The sequence below is a fragment of the Chrysemys picta genome, chromosome 3, assembly GCF_011386835.1.
Source record: "Chrysemys picta bellii isolate R12L10 chromosome 3, ASM1138683v2, whole genome shotgun sequence".
NCBI classification, from domain to species: Eukaryota; Metazoa; Chordata; order Testudines; family Emydidae; genus Chrysemys; species Chrysemys picta.
Window position 1 is genome coordinate 101,484,544 of NC_088793.1, and position 15,504 is coordinate 101,500,047.

The 15,504-nt window shown below is 38.7% G+C and overlaps 1 protein-coding gene across 3 annotated transcripts in view; it reads right to left on the reverse strand.

Annotated features, from left to right (window-relative positions):
• The window catches only part of MOXD1 (monooxygenase DBH like 1), a 95,323-nt gene that overhangs the window by 36,246 nt on the left and 43,573 nt on the right, over window positions 1-15,504 (reverse strand). For 2 of the 3 annotated variants that reach the window (XM_005280286.5, XM_065588650.1), the window contains exons 5-7: window positions 9,044-9,223; window positions 5,651-5,753; window positions 1,058-1,224 (exon numbers count right to left, since the gene is read on the reverse strand). In XM_005280286.5, coding sequence (XP_005280343.1) covers window positions 1,058-1,224; window positions 5,651-5,753; window positions 9,044-9,223 — 450 coding nt within the window. The remainder of the gene's footprint in view (window positions 1-1,057; window positions 1,225-5,650; window positions 5,754-9,043; window positions 9,224-15,504) is intronic. The other variant, XM_024113466.3, reaches the window with a different exon arrangement.

The following is a 15,504-nucleotide window of genomic DNA, read 5'->3' on the forward strand; positions in this document are numbered from 1 at the left end:
AGTATTCTTTGACAGATTAGCACAGAAGATAGGACTGAATCAGATTTACCAATCTGGCACACACATCCCCAAATTCCAAGTAGTGTGAGTGTTTCAAACACAGATCCAAACGTACCCTGGGATTCTGATTTCTGTTTAGATCGAAAACTGGAAAGCACGTTTTCCAGATTCGTTTCACATGTGGCCTTAGATGGCAGCAACCTCACAAGAACAGATCTTATCGTTTTTAGGCTGAAATTTGCTACAACCACCAACACCACCATCTTGCTACTGTCAGTTGCATACCCAAATCCTCGCGCTAGTTTGGCCTTAAACCCAAACCATAGCTTAAATTAACTATACATTCAAACTTGTCCCAACTCTAGATAGGACAAAATATCAACGAGAGTATTATATAGTACCTTGATCACTGGTTTCATACCATATCTCAATAACACAAAGTGGAACAGAATCCTCTCCTCAAAACTACATTAAAGGTCTTTTAATGAAACTGAGACTGTACAATTTAATACTTTGGGACACAGCAAAACCTCAGTACCTGTATCTTAACCAGTCTTCATTGATTGATCTAACACTGTTTTTCAGACTGTGACTTCAATACATAGAACATTTAGCTTTTGCATAGATCTTAGTTAATCTCTGTCCACAAGTCTTCATGGTTAGCTTTCTATACAATGATGTCTTTGCTCTGCAGAGTGAAATGTTTTATCTAGTATTATATTAAAAAGTGTATAAAATATTAAATTATTTTATATAATACTTCATTATATGGTATCAATATTTACAACTGGAATACTGAATGTTACAAATTCAACTTCATAGAATAATCTCAGCACAGAGAAAATCATAATTTAAAAAATACTAAAAATTCTATTGTTTGAAAAGGAGGTACTTATATCAAGAAAGATCCAAAGTTTTGGTATCTAGTAAGTGGCAAATGCCTTTGCTCAAGTTACTTTGACTAATATTTGTTATTCTTCCCAAGAAGTTAATTTAAAAATGCCATCACAAATTAATACTGAGACCAAAACCTAATAGCATTAGACAGGACACATACTTCTTCCAGACATTCCAGAGTGCAGTGACCTTCTGACATGAATTCAGGCATGCCCGGTGGGATATTGTGGAAGAGGCTAACCCAGACACCAGCTTCAATAACCCCAGCATCATATTTCCGTAAATCTGTAGTATAAAATAGCCTCAGTCCAGAGTTATCTATCAAACCTGCAACAAAAGAGCATTGTCAACTGTGGCTAAAAATCAGGATAAAAAAAATCCAATCACAGAGTTTCTCTCAGATTTGTTCATAAATTTTTACATGAAAATCATGCAAGGGAGGTTTTAAATTGGAAATGGGTTAAATATTTTACAGGAATCAGAGGAGCAATAAATAAAGGTAACTCACAAGAAAGTGGTCAAATAAGGTATGTTGATATCTGAATCACATTAACCTGTATGAAAAATGTTTGTCATACTCCTCTTAGTCGTTTACATGGAAATTGAAGGGTACAAAAGCAGATTATGGGCAATCTTTGAAAGTGAATAATAAAATCTCAAAAGGCAGAATGTGTGATTTTAAAATAAAATATTTGAAAAGCAGCTCAACGCATTTTGGAGGGTTTTAGGTAATAGACATCTATTTTCATCCAGTTGTAAGTTTCTTTATCCCTTCGTAACATCTGTGGTATATTTCCTCTCTGTTGGCTCGACTGTAAAGAAACCTTTTAGATTGCAGCCAGGGCTGGCGCAACCCATTAGGCGATATAGGTGGTCGCCTAGGGTGCTACAATTTGGGGGGTGGCAACCGCAGCGGTATTTCGGTGGTGGGACCTTCTGCTGCCTCTGTGAGGGGCGGCATTTCGGGGCGGGACCTTCCGCCACCTAGGGCGGCAGGAAAGCTAGCGGCTCTCCTGATTGCAGCATGTCACTGGAGACAAAGCAAGCCTCTTTTGCAACTTCTTTGTTCCCTGTCAGCTCCAGGAGCCTTTAATGATGAACATGATTATTCACTGTATAAATCTCAGAGAGAGGAGGGAGAACTAGATAAGGATATTTTGGTGCAACAATCAGGGACGTCTCTAGATTTTTGCTATACTCTGTGCACACCATTGTTTTGTGGTAGTCAATGTACTATGGGTGTTGAGCTTCCTGTGGAAGTGCTAAGGACATGTTGTTTTTCTAGCCTGACACATGTCTCCATTAATATGAAGTCACTGAAGGAAGCTAAGCCTTATGTATAAAGACTGACAATTTATAAGAGTCAAACTGATATTTGTCCAAGACCATTTCATACATCAAAATGTATAGTCACGTTTATGTATTTATTTACCTCATCACAATTCATTCCAGTCAAAAGTCAATTTAGTGTCTCTGATTATTTATCTTTGTATGAAGTATTCTTATTAGACAGGATATAATAGAAAAGAATATGCCTTCCTTATGTGTTAATTTTTTATGATCATTTCTGTCACTTCCTTCTTTGATTTCTCCCCCCTTTTAAAATATTTGCCTTAGAAAATTAAAAATGCAAGTAAATTAACAAGAATGTCAAAGAAGGCAAGAAACTTTCCAGTGACTTGTACAGTTCTTCTAAGAAACATAACAGACATGATGCCTGCAACCATATATTACATCAATACAATATTATTAGCTGGATATGTTAAGACAGATCTTTCCCTATCTACCAATAGTTTTTCTAAAGTGCCCATTCAAAGTATGCAAGATCTAAACTGTGTAATTGTTTGGGGACCTGGAGTATCATCTTGGGCACCAGTTTTTACAAGTTTGAGTTGGCAAACTGAATGTAAGAAATGTCCTGATTTTTCCATGTCTATGCTATACATGACCAGTTACTATTGTTGATCTACAGTACAGTGTATGACTTACAACCTCTTCAGAGGTGACAAGGGAGCCAGCAACATATTGATTTTTAATACTTGTAGTACTTGGGACTCTAAATTGACTTTTTTTTCTGAGCTCCTTGTAGGATCTCATCTCTTTGGAGCACCAATGTATTCTGAGTTTGAGTGGGGTTTTTTGGTCTTCTTCTGAAGCATCAGAGATGGCTATGGCTGGAAATGGGACACTGGATAGGGTGGCCCAATGCTCTGAGGTGGGTCTGAGCATTCTCTCTCTCAGGGGCTTAGCTGGTTGGTTCTTGATCCCATGCTCAGGGTCTAACTAATTGCCATATGTGGGGACGGGAAGGAATTTTCTCCCCAAGTCAAATTGGCAGTGACCTGGGGGAGGGGAGAGGCAGGTTGCCTTCCTTTGCAGCATGAAGTGCAAGTCACTTGCCAGGATTATCTGGGTATATCTCAGTTAATCATTTCCCTGCCACTGCAGGGGCCTCAGGCATTGATGTACCTTGTTCCCTCGTATTCTCTGCCTGTGGCAAATAATAACTTAGTGTTGTGTGGACTGTAATACTTTGGTCTAATTTTGGTTGTTTAGTTTAGTGTGGAGGTGCTAGGTGGTGCTCATGGCTTGTGGTAGCAGGAGATCAGAATAGATGATCTGGTGATCCCTTCTAGCTTTAACCTCTATGACCTCATTGCTCCAGAATACGGTATTTTGTACAGTCAAGCCTCTTTATTGTCAATGTCAAAATGACAAACCTTTTTCTGGCAATATCTGAGAGTTTTCAATGAGATTTTCAAACAAAACCTTCCTCAACACAAAAATTAAGGGTAACCTTTTCACAATTGCCTAAGTGACTTAGTAGGTTTGCCAACCCTCCAGGATAATTCCTGGAGACTCCAGGACAAAAGATTAATCTTTAATTAAAGATAATGTCATGTGATGAAAGCTCCACGAATTCATCCAACCAAAGTTGGCAACCCTACTTAGGAGTCCCATTTTTAAAAGTGGTTTAGGCACTTAGGAGCGTAAGTAAGTCAATTATTCTTAGGCTCCTAAATCATTTTTGAAAATGTTACCCTCAATCACTCAGCGGAGGCATTGGCTAAGATTCTGTTCTGCAACACCAGCAGGAACTGCACAAAAGATATAGTATAGAAAGAGGGAGGACAGATGTGACTTTATGACAACTCTGTGCCCTCAAGATTCTAGTCTGGTCCAGTAGCCAGGAGTTGTTCTAATAATTGATAGCACCCTTCCCATAGCATTGTGCACTATAGGCCCTCATCCCTTTGCTCTTTGCATGCCTCCTGCAGCAGGGCATGCAGTAGTGATGGGGAGTGGGGGGTGGCAGCATAGGGCCACCTTTGGTGGTATCCATACTGTGCATCCACTGGGCACATTTTCCCTTGTCCCTTGCTGGCTGTTTATGGCAACATATGGGGGCCAGAGCAGGAGGCAAAATCCTTCCCATGGCTTCCAAAATTAAATTATCATTCCAGTCTGCCCATGTCCTTCATTTTTTTTTACAAGTCATTTAGAATAAAACCATAAAATTATACAGTGTGGTTAATTAAAATAAAACAATGGTTCTGTGAGGATAATTAACATTAAGTGCTCTCCTTGGAGCCTGAAATCTCTTATTTTCAGCTGATATTTCATGGAAAATCATTAAATGTCAGTGATATTAATGGGGACTCTTGTATTTAGTGCAAACTGATTTTGACAATATCTGAGAAACTTACAGAGGTTTGCAGAATGGAGAAAGTGCTCAATTAAATAAATGTATTTTAGGTGGACTTGATTGTACTAATACAAAAATAGGAGAGAGATAGGGTCTCTTAAGCTATGAGCAGAGGATTTAATATGGACATGAGTTTACTAATGATGATAGATTCATCTTAAGTGAGAATTAAAAGGGCCTGTGGTACATTTTACCCAGCTAGCATTTTGCCAGATAACAGTAAATTCTCAGGTAACTCAGCGTTTATTTAAGATCCAAAATGAATTATTAATCTTTTCAGAAGTCAGCTTTGAAATGTCTTAGATTATTCTGGGATGTCTCTGGTTTCACAGCAAAAATTCCTTTTGCTTCTATTTAATTTAAATAACTTTCTTCAACTTTTTGATAAAAATACAAAAAATAATATTACAAAAGGAGAGTAAATCTTTCAAGATATGCATCCTTTAATCTGTGATTTGTCTAGCATCCTGAGTAATCAGTTTTCAGAAACTGCCCTCAATTGTGGTTAGCTTACTTATTCTTAGTTTAATCTTGTTCCCTGATTCCTCTACTGAATGTTTTTTCAGAGTGGTAGCAGTATTAAGCTTATGCTCAAATAAATTTGTTAGTCTCTAAGGTGCCACAAGTACTCCTGTTCTTCTTACTGAATTTTTGTTTGTTTTTACATTATGTATGCTTCAAGGTCACTTGATGTAAGCTAATTAATGCTAGTCATCTTTCAGCAAGGCTAAAACTTATCAATGTAAGGAACAGGATACAAACAGACACAATATGAAGTATTTAGTAATAAAACAGTTATTCATTGCTCATGATGGGCCTGATCCAGAATTCTTTGTGCATCCAAAACTTCCATTAATTTCAATCGAGTCTTCTGGTGTGCAAGGAATGAAGGATTGGATCGGATAATGAATAGGGACAATATCAGAGGAAAATGGACTTCTATTTTGCTGTTAATTTGGTTCACCTGTTCTGGTGAAAGGATGAGATACATCAGCATGCAGTACATTCTGAAATCCTGAATATTATGGTTAGGATGAATGAACATACCTTCTAGATATGATGGATTGTCATAATGGACTTCCATAAGCACATACTGAGGGTCTGTTGATGTGCCAATGGATAAACCAACATGAGGAGGATATGTAAAGGCCTGTAATTTGAAACATGCACATCTGGTTAATAGGGTTCCTGTCCTGACCACATGTCAGTTTTGTTTTGATCAATATACCTACTGATTTTAAAACAGTGATATTACAATGTAAATAAGAATTATGTGAACTATGGACAAACAACAATTCTATTTAAAACTTACTGGACATGGCATCATGGAATGATATATCCCATTAAATAATAATGAATGCATAAACCAAACCACTAAACCTATATAAAATATTCAGCTCTGCTGCTCGCTAACAGAATATTCATTCTACATTTGGTGACTGAGCTGCAAAAGGAAATTAAATTTAAAAAGTGTCAGTATTGCATCATCAAGTGGGTTAGTTGGAAAATACTTTTTTTTAATGAACATTTGAATCTAAAGTAAAAATGTTCCTAATTTTTAAAAGCAACAATTTCCAGATAATATGCTGGTTATATGAGTTTAGACTGTTCTTAGACAAACTGTTGCATTCTCAGTAAAATTATTTGAGCCTCAAAAGTGATCCTAGATCTACTAGAAGAGGTCATTTATCAAACTTCAGACCTTTCGGAAACCAAGTTACACAGTTTCCCAGATACAAATAGTATTTTTGCACTTTGTATTCTAGGCTCCCAGCATTCTAGTGGTTTACATTAATGAATTAAATCTCACAACACTTCTATGGGAAGCAATAAATATTATCATCCTTATGTTGCATATGAGGAAATTGAGGCACTAAGGGGTTCAGTGGCAAAGCCAGAATAGAACCCAGATCTTCCCTTTCCTACTCTAGTGCATTAACAACAGGATTATCCTTGCAAAGACTGTGATAAACTTTGTTAAACCAGATTTTATTTATATGGGCTTCTTACATCACTTGAACCAAGGTAGAGGAAAGTTACAAATATGAGGCTAGAGTGTAGAGTTATGGCCAAAATGCACAAAGCACCTCAGGAGTGATGTGCAAAAGTAGCCTAAAGTTGTCCATTGGACTGCCCTGATTCTGGTGCTTGACTGTGCTTGGAAGTTCCAGCTGCACAGTGTGACAGTACCATTAGGACTGCCCTAACTTTAACATTTGCAAGGGGCTGAAAACATAGCCTAGGATTGGCATGCCATCAGGATTGTGTCCTCTTTTCCATAGCCATAAGAACAAATGAACAGCCATACTGGGTCAGACTAATGGTCTATCTAGCCCAGTATCCTGTCTTCCGATAGTGGTCAATTCCAGGTGCCCCAGAGGGAATGAACAGAACAGGCAATCCTCAAGTAATCCATCCCCTGTCGTTCACTCCCAGCTTCTGGCCAACAGAGGCTAGGGACACTCAGAGTATGATGTTGCATCTCTATACATCCTGGCTAATAGCCATTGATGAACGTATCCTCCATGAACTTATCTAGTTCTTTTTCTGAACCCTGTTATAGTTTTGGCCTTCACAACATTTCCTGGCAAGCAGTTCTACAGGTTGTGCATTGTGTGAAGAAGTACTTCCTTATGTTTGTTTTAAACCTGCTGCCTATTAATTTCATTGGGTGAACCCTAGTTTTTGGGTTAGGTAAAGGAGTAAATTACATTTCCTTATTCACTTTCTCCACACCAGTCAAGATTTTATAGACCTCTGTCATATCCCCCCTTAGTCATCTCTTTTCCAAGCTGAAAAGTCACAGCCAATTTCCACAGGTATTATAGGTCACCAAGTCCAGCCCCCTGCTCTGAGGCAGAACCAGGTAAACCTAGACTATTCCTCACAGGTGTTTGTCCAAAAACCTCCAATGATGGGGATTCCATAACCTCCTTTGGAAGCTTATGCCAGTACTTAACTAACCTTATAGGAAGAAAGTTTTTCCTAATATCTAACCTAAATCTCCCTTGCTACAGATTAAGCCAATTACTTCTTGTCCTACCTTCAGTGGACATGGAGAACAACTGATCACTATCCTCTTTAGAACAGCCCTTAACATATCTGAAAAATGGTACAGGTGTCCCTTCCCTCTTTTTTTCTCAAGACTAAACATGACCAGTATGCTTGCAGCAGGAAAGATGTGTGGCATATAAGCCCCTCTCTTGGCTCTACACTAGTGCAGGATCACCCTCTCCGTGGGGGTGATACTCCCTGGTCTGGCTATACCAGAATTACTGCCAAATTACACCTGCCATGTGGTGCAAAGTAACAGCAATGCACACAAGGATCTGTGCCAGTGTGAAATCAATCTCTGTCTTTATTTGGAGAGAACCCTCCTGTCCTTACCTAGTTTTCATCACTAACTATGGGCTGTTTGTTTTTTTCCATCTTCTTCTGAAGCACCAGGTGGTGGCCATTGCTGGAGACAGGATTCCAGATTAGATGGGGCAGTCTGATATGGCAAAGCCAATGTTCCCAAGTCATTTTTTCCACAAGTGTCGGCACTTTCTACATTATTTTCCACTACTTTTAACTTGGTACTTAATATCCCTATCACGTTTTATACAGAAAAGATCAATAAAATTTAACATTGTAAGATGAGACACTTAGCTATTGTGGCTATATATGATTTAAAGAAAAGAGCTTAAGGCCTGGATCCACACAGGGATTTAGGCCTTCTGACACTGAGTGTTGCAACACCTAACTTTTAGGGTGCCTAGAAAATCACTGGAATGCACTGCAATCCACAAAGCCTGAGTTAGGTGCCTATACTCCCTATCCAATGCATGGGGAGAGATAGGCGAGTAAGAATGGGCTCCACAAAAGCCAGTACTCTAGGTGGGGAGGATCCTAAGTACCTTTGTAGTTTTAGGCCTAAGTGACCAGCTAAGATAAGATGTAACTTCTTCCTGAAAAACTGTATTTACATCTTGACTATCAAAATAAGAACCCAAGGGCTCATGTTTTGTTGTGGGGGGGTGTTGTTTACAACAATCATTTTATGACAATGACAGAGCCATGTTTCCGCCTGCTCCCCATCCCCACTCTCCCAACAGCTGCTCCCAAGAGAGAGCCATGACTCCACCTAATCCCCACTCTCTACCAGTTGCTTCCTGGAGGTGGCATTCAAGGCAAAGCCCCTGCACATCCTTGAGTGCCAAGGCTGCACTGCTTGTAAGGGGAGAGCACAAGTTCTCACTCCCTAATACACCACTGTGCAGGTGTGTAATGGCAGAACACAATCTCAAACAGTTTTCAAATATGGTAAAAGTCCTAGTGACCAAAATTCTGTAGAATGAAATCCAATTTACTAATTGGCAGTATGGAAAAACCTTCACTGTGACGCACATTCCTTTAAAGCTTTATTGATAAATCATCCCAGGTAGCCATTCATCCTACCTCTCCTCCAATGGCCCAAGCAAAAATGACTGTCTCACATGTGAGAAAAGAATCTGGCATGTTGGGGTGGTAGCATTCATGGCCGTAGTCCAACACACTGTCATTCAAACTGCTGCTACACTGATAAAGTAGGATATGGTGCACCAGATTCCCATGGCCCTTCTGTATCAATGGTTCGACCTGTTAACACACACACCAAAAAAAGATGACATCTTGGATGGAATCATTTTAAGTCACAGAAAACAACTAATATAGATATGTAGACTTCACCCAAAAATACGGAGGGTTCTTATTTTAATGGAGAAGGCTTTGTCATAAAATATAGCCTGGTTATAGTGTTTGAAGAGCTACTTCAGTGCTGTGCAACTCCAAGAGGAACTGCTGGTAGGATAAAGAACATGATCGCTCAACAGTATCCATGGGACACTAGACCCATGATTGGTCAGTTTTGATACAGAATCTTCCATAATTTGCATACTTCTAGAGTGAGAGTCTGAAAGTTGATTATCATGAAATAAACCCAACCTCTTTCAGTGTGTAAACAGACACTTTCTGGTTACCATGGCATTTGTAAGGAAACAGAATTAATTTTACAAACTATGTTACCCAGAATGTTTTACATGAAGTCACCCATCACAGAATAGATGCTGTAGTATGTTTGCTGGAGTGACGTGCTGGAGGGCTCTCAGGAGTGCCTCTGGTTAAAGTTCTGCCACTGAACTTAAGAGAAGGCTGGAGTGATTTCACTGCTATCTAATGGAGTTCTTCCTCTATCTGGGTGCTATTAAATCATCCCTGTCAGAGATGACATCCTTGGGGCAAACATGAATGTTTCTGAAGAGCAAATTTTTTTGCTTTTTGAATAGACCAGATTCCACTAAAAGTCAGGCTATCCAAAAATATTCAAAGGGAGAGAACCTCTCCTTCACTACCCTTTCAAGGTCTTCACCCCACTCCATCCAAGCCTTCTTCAAATTACACAAGAGAAGCCCTGTGCTATGCTGTCAATATACTGCATATATATTTCAGGGGCAAAAATATAATCACTTCTGGCATGTAGCGCTTAATATGTTTGTTTGCCTAGTAGTGTTGTCTCCTTTTAATGTTATGAGAATACTTTTTTTCTTTAAATGGGAAAACAAGTGAACACATTCCCCAGTCCTGCAATTTCACCTTCCCTGTTACAGCTGGCTCATAACTGGTGAGAACACTTTTTGTCAGAACCTCTTGTTAAAATATTGGGAGCACATTACCAGTCTCCAGAAATTTATGTCACTGGACCTTTTTCAGACTATCAAAATGAATGCATACAAACCAGGCCACACAGAGTCTGCACACACCAAAGCCAAGTCCCCAGTTGATGTAAATTAGCATAGTTCTATTGAAGTCAATGGCACTATACTGATTTACACCAGATCTTCAGGTAGTGTATCAGAGTTTACTATTGATGGCAAGTCTTAAAGTCTTCCTGGTGGAAGCATCTTCTGCATTATTTCCCCCATTTTCCTCCACTTTGCCACTTTCCCAAACCACTGTACAAATACAAAATGTATTTATTGGAAAAGGAGCTACCATAATGCAAGCAGTTTTCCCACAGTGATGAGATTTCCACCATTATCTTTCCAGGACTAATGCTGATTCCATTATGAGAATTCCACCTCAACCTGATGTTTCCCTGACTCAGCTCCATGCAGAGCACCTGCATATCTGTCAAGAAGTGCAAAAACCAAAAACCGCCCACACCGCTGTGGCTCAGAAGTTACATAGGAGTAGATGCCCCCAGCATTCAGAATCTCTATGTAAATTATGAATGGATTCAGTGAAAAGGTTATGGGAAATGTTTTCTCTGTATATGCCATGGAAATAAGGGTACTTGTCCAAACATGTGATACGTCCACCTGCTGCTGCAGGATCCCAGCACCAGCTGTGCTTACACTCACTACTTCAAAAACTATTTCTCTTCAAAGCAATAGGACATCACTAAAGTTAGAAAACTACATCCTGTCATTGACATCTTGTTATCTAAACAATAACATTATTTCAAATAAATATTTTGGTTCAGCTTTCTTTGAACTTTTTTTAAAGTCTTTTAAAAATAATTTTAAAATCCTTCAGTTGTGTCTCTGCAGTGCATTTTGAGAGAGGTTTTATACTCTTCAGACAGAATTATGAATATACTGTACATTGTTAAAAATGTCAGTGCAATGATAAGTATATGCTTTTCTTATTATATGTTTTTTCTATAATGCCTAATTTTAGGCACCCAAACTTGAATCTTTGGACCAATTAATTTATAAATTCTGATTTCCCAATTATTTGAACTTTTTAAAGTGCAAAGTTAAAATTTGGTTCTATGCCTTTTAATCCAAAAGCCAAAGAACCTGAAACTAAGCTACTTAGGTTCAGTTCTACCTTTACAAAACACCAGTCACAGAAACAAACCAATTATTCCAGCAAAAGTGTTATGCTCATGAGTGTCGAAGGCTACTAATTCATTATGGTGAATAGGAGAAAGGAGGAAGCCAAACTTTGGAATAATTTAGGGAAAAAAGGTTTTAATTTGTCATAGTAAAGTCGGGTAGGGGAGTAAAGTCCTGGGAAAAACTTATGAAAAGTCAGACATATTCTGTGTTGACTAAACAATCTTTACAGACCTATGTCACTAATTCATTTTAGATCTGATTTTCATTTACACAAAAGTCCCTTTACACTGCTCTCACAGTGTAAATGAGCCTTCAAATTGCATTTATGCCCCACTTCCTGGTACACATGTACTGCCAGAGCCACATGAAGGGACTGTCGCATAAATGAGACTCCAGGCATTTATTTGTAACAATTTAGGCACAACTCTTGACTTGGCTATTTGGTTCCTTCACCTTTCCTTGCTGATTCTTACCCAATTCTTGTAGCAAGATTTGGTCATCCATTAGTCACTATTATTGAAAGAGAAAGACAAGATGGAGGGGGAATTCATTTATAGTTACCTACAATGTTACCATCCCCACTTTGCCTAATTCTTTAGTTGTTTATGTGTGGTATTTAAGCAGTTGCTGAAATGCAAGTGAGAATCAGCTGTCAGAGTTGATCTGTAAACTGTGTCATGAATAAGCCCACAGGAGATATTGTACTATCAGAGCATGTCAGTCAGTTCTCTCCCCCAAGGCAGAGGAATTTTCTGCTTCACATACCCTACCACCAATGGACTGGGGAATGAGAGCCCCACATCTACCCCAAATCAAAATGCCTAAAACCCTTAGGAGTGTAAAAAGTATTTAAAAAGTCCCTAATTGCGCCTAGTTTTCACAAGAATTTTAAATATATATATATATATATATATATATATATATAAAATCAACTGCCACTTCCTTATTGCTGCCACTAGTTCTTGCTCACTTCCTTTCTACAGTACTCCCTCTATAGCATGAAAGTTTGGGCACAAGATTTTTCTGAATGACCACACAAATACCCATGTACATGTTTTATACCCCACTACCTAAAATGGAAGGAATTCCTTTCATTGGAGGGATATGTAACACCCCCACACACCCCCACACACACAAATGAAAGAAGATTTTCAAAAAAATCTTTAACTTTGTACAAAATAGTAAGTATATACACGATTAAGTGCTTCTTTTTACCATCCATTACAAATATTATTTGATATTGCAATGGTTTTTCAATTTTTTTTTTCTACAATAAACCATGGAGAGTTTAAGGCTCTGGAATGAATTTATACCAGCTACTACTGTAAATCAATACATCTTCAGAAAAATATATAGTACATATCAGTATATTTACATTAAGCTTCAAAAAGATGTTTTAGTGGTGATCTCTTTACATGCCACAAGGTATCTTTTCCAAATCTCACATTTTCAACATTTCACAAAAACTTCCTGATAACTGTTTGTAGCAAATTTTGTTTATACGGGGGTGGGGGGGTGTTGAGAAAGGGAGGAGAGAGAAGGGCTTTTCTCTTCCTTGGGAGCTTCTTTGTGGGATGATCAAGGCTTGAAGATTACAATTTTGCCCAGGGCAAAGCAAGAATATGCCTTTTTTGACTCTAAATAGTCGGATTATGATGTTTGACCTGCATGACCTGTCTTGATTGGGTAAATTAAGTTTTTTAAATTGTTCACATAGCCACACATCTGAACTTTGTGAAAGTCCATCTTTGTTACAGGATTTAATAATTCACTTCAAACACCTTAGAAACCTCCTCTAGTAGCAAACTTCATAATTTGGGAGCCATTACACCCCTTTATACCATCTTTCATCATAATGTATCCTCTTAACAATGGCCACAAGTCTAACTCCAAAGACCTGTCAGTGTAATATCAAACTAGAATTTTGGGCCAGATTCTGACCTCAATCAGACCTGTGTAAATCCACAGTAACTTAATTAAAGTCAATTGAATTACTCCATGTTTACAAAGGAATAACTGAGACCAGAATCTGGCCTTTGATTTTCCACTCATCAGTGCCCAATAATTATTCAGATAAATTCTTGTCCTCTTTTGCATATTATTCATTCACCTATTACACAAACACAACCATACTGTTTTTCTTTATATATACTGATTTTTTTTTAAACATAGCATTATTAACAGGGGTTTTGCATTCAACTCTGTTGCAAACCAGCTTCAAGGTACTGATGGGATTAACATTAAACAGGATGAAATTTCAAATTAATCTAATCTAATGTGCCAAGAAGTCAGGACTCCTGCTAGGAAGAAATCTCATCAGAAAGCTTACTCTTGTTTATAACTATTTTCTGTCTCTTTTTGTTTGCTTTGCTTCCTTGAAGTTACAGCTGTAGCTTGTTATTAATGGCTGTTTCTCCAAATGATCCAAGCCAGCAAACTGTATCCCATCCTCCACCCCAGAAATATCTCACTAGCAAATCTGGTCAACCAAATTTAGCAAAACAATTTTTGGATTTCTTTGTTGTGTAAAGAAATGCCAATCAGTTTTTGTTCCAGTGTTGTTTTTCCACTAAAATGAAAACAACATCAACAAAAACTGAAACTAGTCTATTCATTTGTTCAGATTCAAAAACTGGTTTCCATTTAATTTTTATGTTTTAAATTCTTCAAATAAAATGCAGTTGTGATTATTGCATATTTCTGTAGTCACTTGTGGCCCAATTCTGTACCTGTTTACAGATGAGAAATTCCTAAAATGTAGTAGTAGTGTTGCTAAAGCACCAGGCTTGCATGGGACGCCACATTCATTAGCCAGATACAAAAGCACTGCCATACTCCCTGCACTGAAGCAAGTGATCTTCATAATGCAGGCCGCAAAAAAGGGGCTTTTCTTGCTGTAACAGGGTGCACACTGCACCCCTGAGTATTCAACCCCAGCACCTCCCTCCTCAATGAGTCAGGGACACTGCAGTCTGGTGCAACATCCATGCTCTTTATTCTCTAAAAGTTTCCCACCACCAGTTCACAACTATATAGAGGCTTCACAGCTACTTTGCCTACAACAGGCTTGGCTAGCAACAGACTAGGAAGCTCACAGCTCCCACCTCCTTCTATACCTGACCTTTCTCCATACCTTCCTCTCTTTCTCTAGCTTCCTCCCAGCCTTTATAGCTCTGGGCTAATAAGACTGGCAGGTGCGGCCAGTTACCAGGCAGGCACAGGGCTATTCACCCAGCCCCAATCTATTCCCCTTGATTGGGGCTGGAGTGGCAGGAGCTGATGAAGGGCTTCTCAACCAGCACCCTGCCACACTTGCACAGAGTAGGTGTGTCCTGTGTCTTATGAACCAAGCACCATAGTGCAAGTGTGTACAGCAGTGCTTCAATGCAGAAAAATGAATCCAGGTCATTCCCTGGAGTAACTGTCCCTCCACAGCATCAAGACTGACAAGAGACCCATTACTCCATGGAGTACATGGCTGTATAAGTCACCCACATCTCATTAAACCATGTAGTATCCAGAACCTCCTGTGAGTGCTCCACTGCTAGCAAATCACTATAGGAGGATATACTCTCCATGGTAAATGCCACTTAGCAAGGCTATGGCCTTACACAAAAGCTATGCAGTGGATAGGTACAGTCATTTGAATGTGGTACCATCAGCTGCCCATAGTGCTCAGCTCAGCGGTCCAGAATACTATTCTACGGTCTGAAAAAATGGATTAGAAAAAGTGACATGAGATTTTGTGTATTGACTGTTGGTGTTCAGGATGGTTTAGGATAGTTATTTTATCTAATCAGGTTCACCAAACCTATGAATGCTTTTTGAAAATGAGCTCTGGCTAATTTTCACCAGACAGTTTCAATGACAGACATACAGATGTTTTGCTCTTCTCTTGCTTTTGACATGTAGTATTACCTTCTTGTTTACTTTTACCTTCCCATATATCAACAATATTTTTTTCATTATCTGTTGATCTGCCTGTCCAATTTAGATGATAAACTCCTCAAGGTAAGGTCCATGTTTTCTCATTTGAGT